The sequence below is a fragment of the Leishmania donovani genome, chromosome 26, assembly GCF_000227135.1.
Source record: "Leishmania donovani BPK282A1 complete genome, chromosome 26".
NCBI classification, from domain to species: Eukaryota; Euglenozoa; class Kinetoplastea; order Trypanosomatida; family Trypanosomatidae; genus Leishmania; species Leishmania donovani.
Genome location: NC_018253.1, coordinates 168,043 through 169,479, shown reverse-complemented (window position 1 = coordinate 169,479; position 1,437 = coordinate 168,043). Strand labels below are relative to the sequence as shown.

At 61.4% G+C, this 1,437-nt stretch overlaps 1 protein-coding gene across 1 annotated transcript; it reads left to right on the top strand.

Annotated features, from left to right (window-relative positions):
• Positions 1-1,128: 1,128 nt before the first annotated feature.
• On the top strand, positions 1,129-1,437 carry LDBPK_260590 (10 kDa heat shock protein, putative; the record flags this gene model as incomplete). The annotated part of the gene is made up of 1 exon (XM_003861599.1): positions 1,129-1,437. A coding segment is annotated over one exon (309 nt), but the record flags the coding sequence as incomplete, so codon positions are not given.

Here is a 1,437-nt window from a genome sequence, read left to right as displayed (position 1 = left end):
TGGGCGGCGCTGCGTCGGGGCGACCTGCGACCGTGAGCTCGGTTGTGCCATCCATGTGACGGGCGGCGTGCCAGCGTGACTCGAGCGCATCACAGCCGACCCTCACACTGCCCACTGGCATGTGTGCGTGTGTGTGTGTGTGTGGGTGTGTTGGGGCCTGCACCACCGCGAGGGGGACGCACCAGTCGCCAACCGGCACAATGCGGGCGCCTGCGAGGCGGGTGTGGGTAGCGTTTGGTGCGCGGGCCCTGCTCTCAGATGATGGTGTCGGCGCGTTGCCGTGCTGGCTTGTGTGCGCGGCTGCTTCGCACGACGGGAGGTGGGCCTGTGACGGGCCGGGGGCAGAGCGGAGCTAAGTGGATGTTGCGTGGCAGAGAACAGGCGGTGTGAGAAATTTTGTTGTATTGGATGACTCTGTTGCCCATGCGAGTATGTCGAGAGAGCGGTCGCTGTGTGATGCCGATGGGGCAACGGCATCCTCACTCCCCCTCCGTTGGCATCTCACGGTATTCGGGCTCTGCATCTATCCGGCGCTGTGGTACCTTCAGTGAGTGACGTCGTTTTCTCCTCTGACATGTGCGTGCGGCTGCGGTGCGCTCGCTCTGTGTGTGTGCGTCAGGTGATGTGCATCGCCTCCACTGCTCAGCTTTCTCCTCTTCACTGTCCTCCCCCACCACCGTTCCTCTATCTCTCCCAAACGTGCCGCTCTTGTCTGTTCCACTGCGACACAGGATTACCTTCCACGTCTTCACAGCTCTCAGGTATACACACACGTACGCGTCTCCCTCTATTCATCAGGTGCGACCTCACTTACATATTTTCCTCCCTTTGCTTCTTCCTGTTTCGACCCCGCTCACCTAATGTTCCGCTTCACCATCCCCGCCCTGAAGAAGCTGCAGCCGCTGGGCCAGCGCGTGCTGGTGAAGCGCGTGCAGCCGGCGAAGCAGACGAAGGCCGGCATCCTGATCCCTGAGCAGGTTGCTGCCAAGGTCAACGAGGGCACCGTTGTGGCGGTGGCGGCTGGGTCGAAGGACTGGACGCCGACGGTGAAGGTGGGCGACACGGTACTGCTGCCGGAGTACGGTGGCTCTTCGGTGAAGGTGGAAGGGGAGGAGCTCTTCCTGTACGATGAGAGCGTGCTGCTTGGCGTGCTGTCAAGCTGAGAAACGGGTGGAGAAGAGACCGACACGGTACGCGGGACACGGCACACGCACTCTTCTCCTTAGCAGTGGACGGAAAAGAGGAACGGATGAAGGGAGGCAGGGGAAGGATGTCCGGACGTGGTCGGAGGGCAACAGGTATGTCGTCGCACAGAAAACAAATGAAAAAACAACCGCCCGTCCGAGTAAGGGGGAGGGAGCAGCGTGGGCAGGCCACTCCTTGCTCATCCTTTCGCTCGTCTCTTGTCCAACGACCCCTTGCCCCCCTTCATCCGTT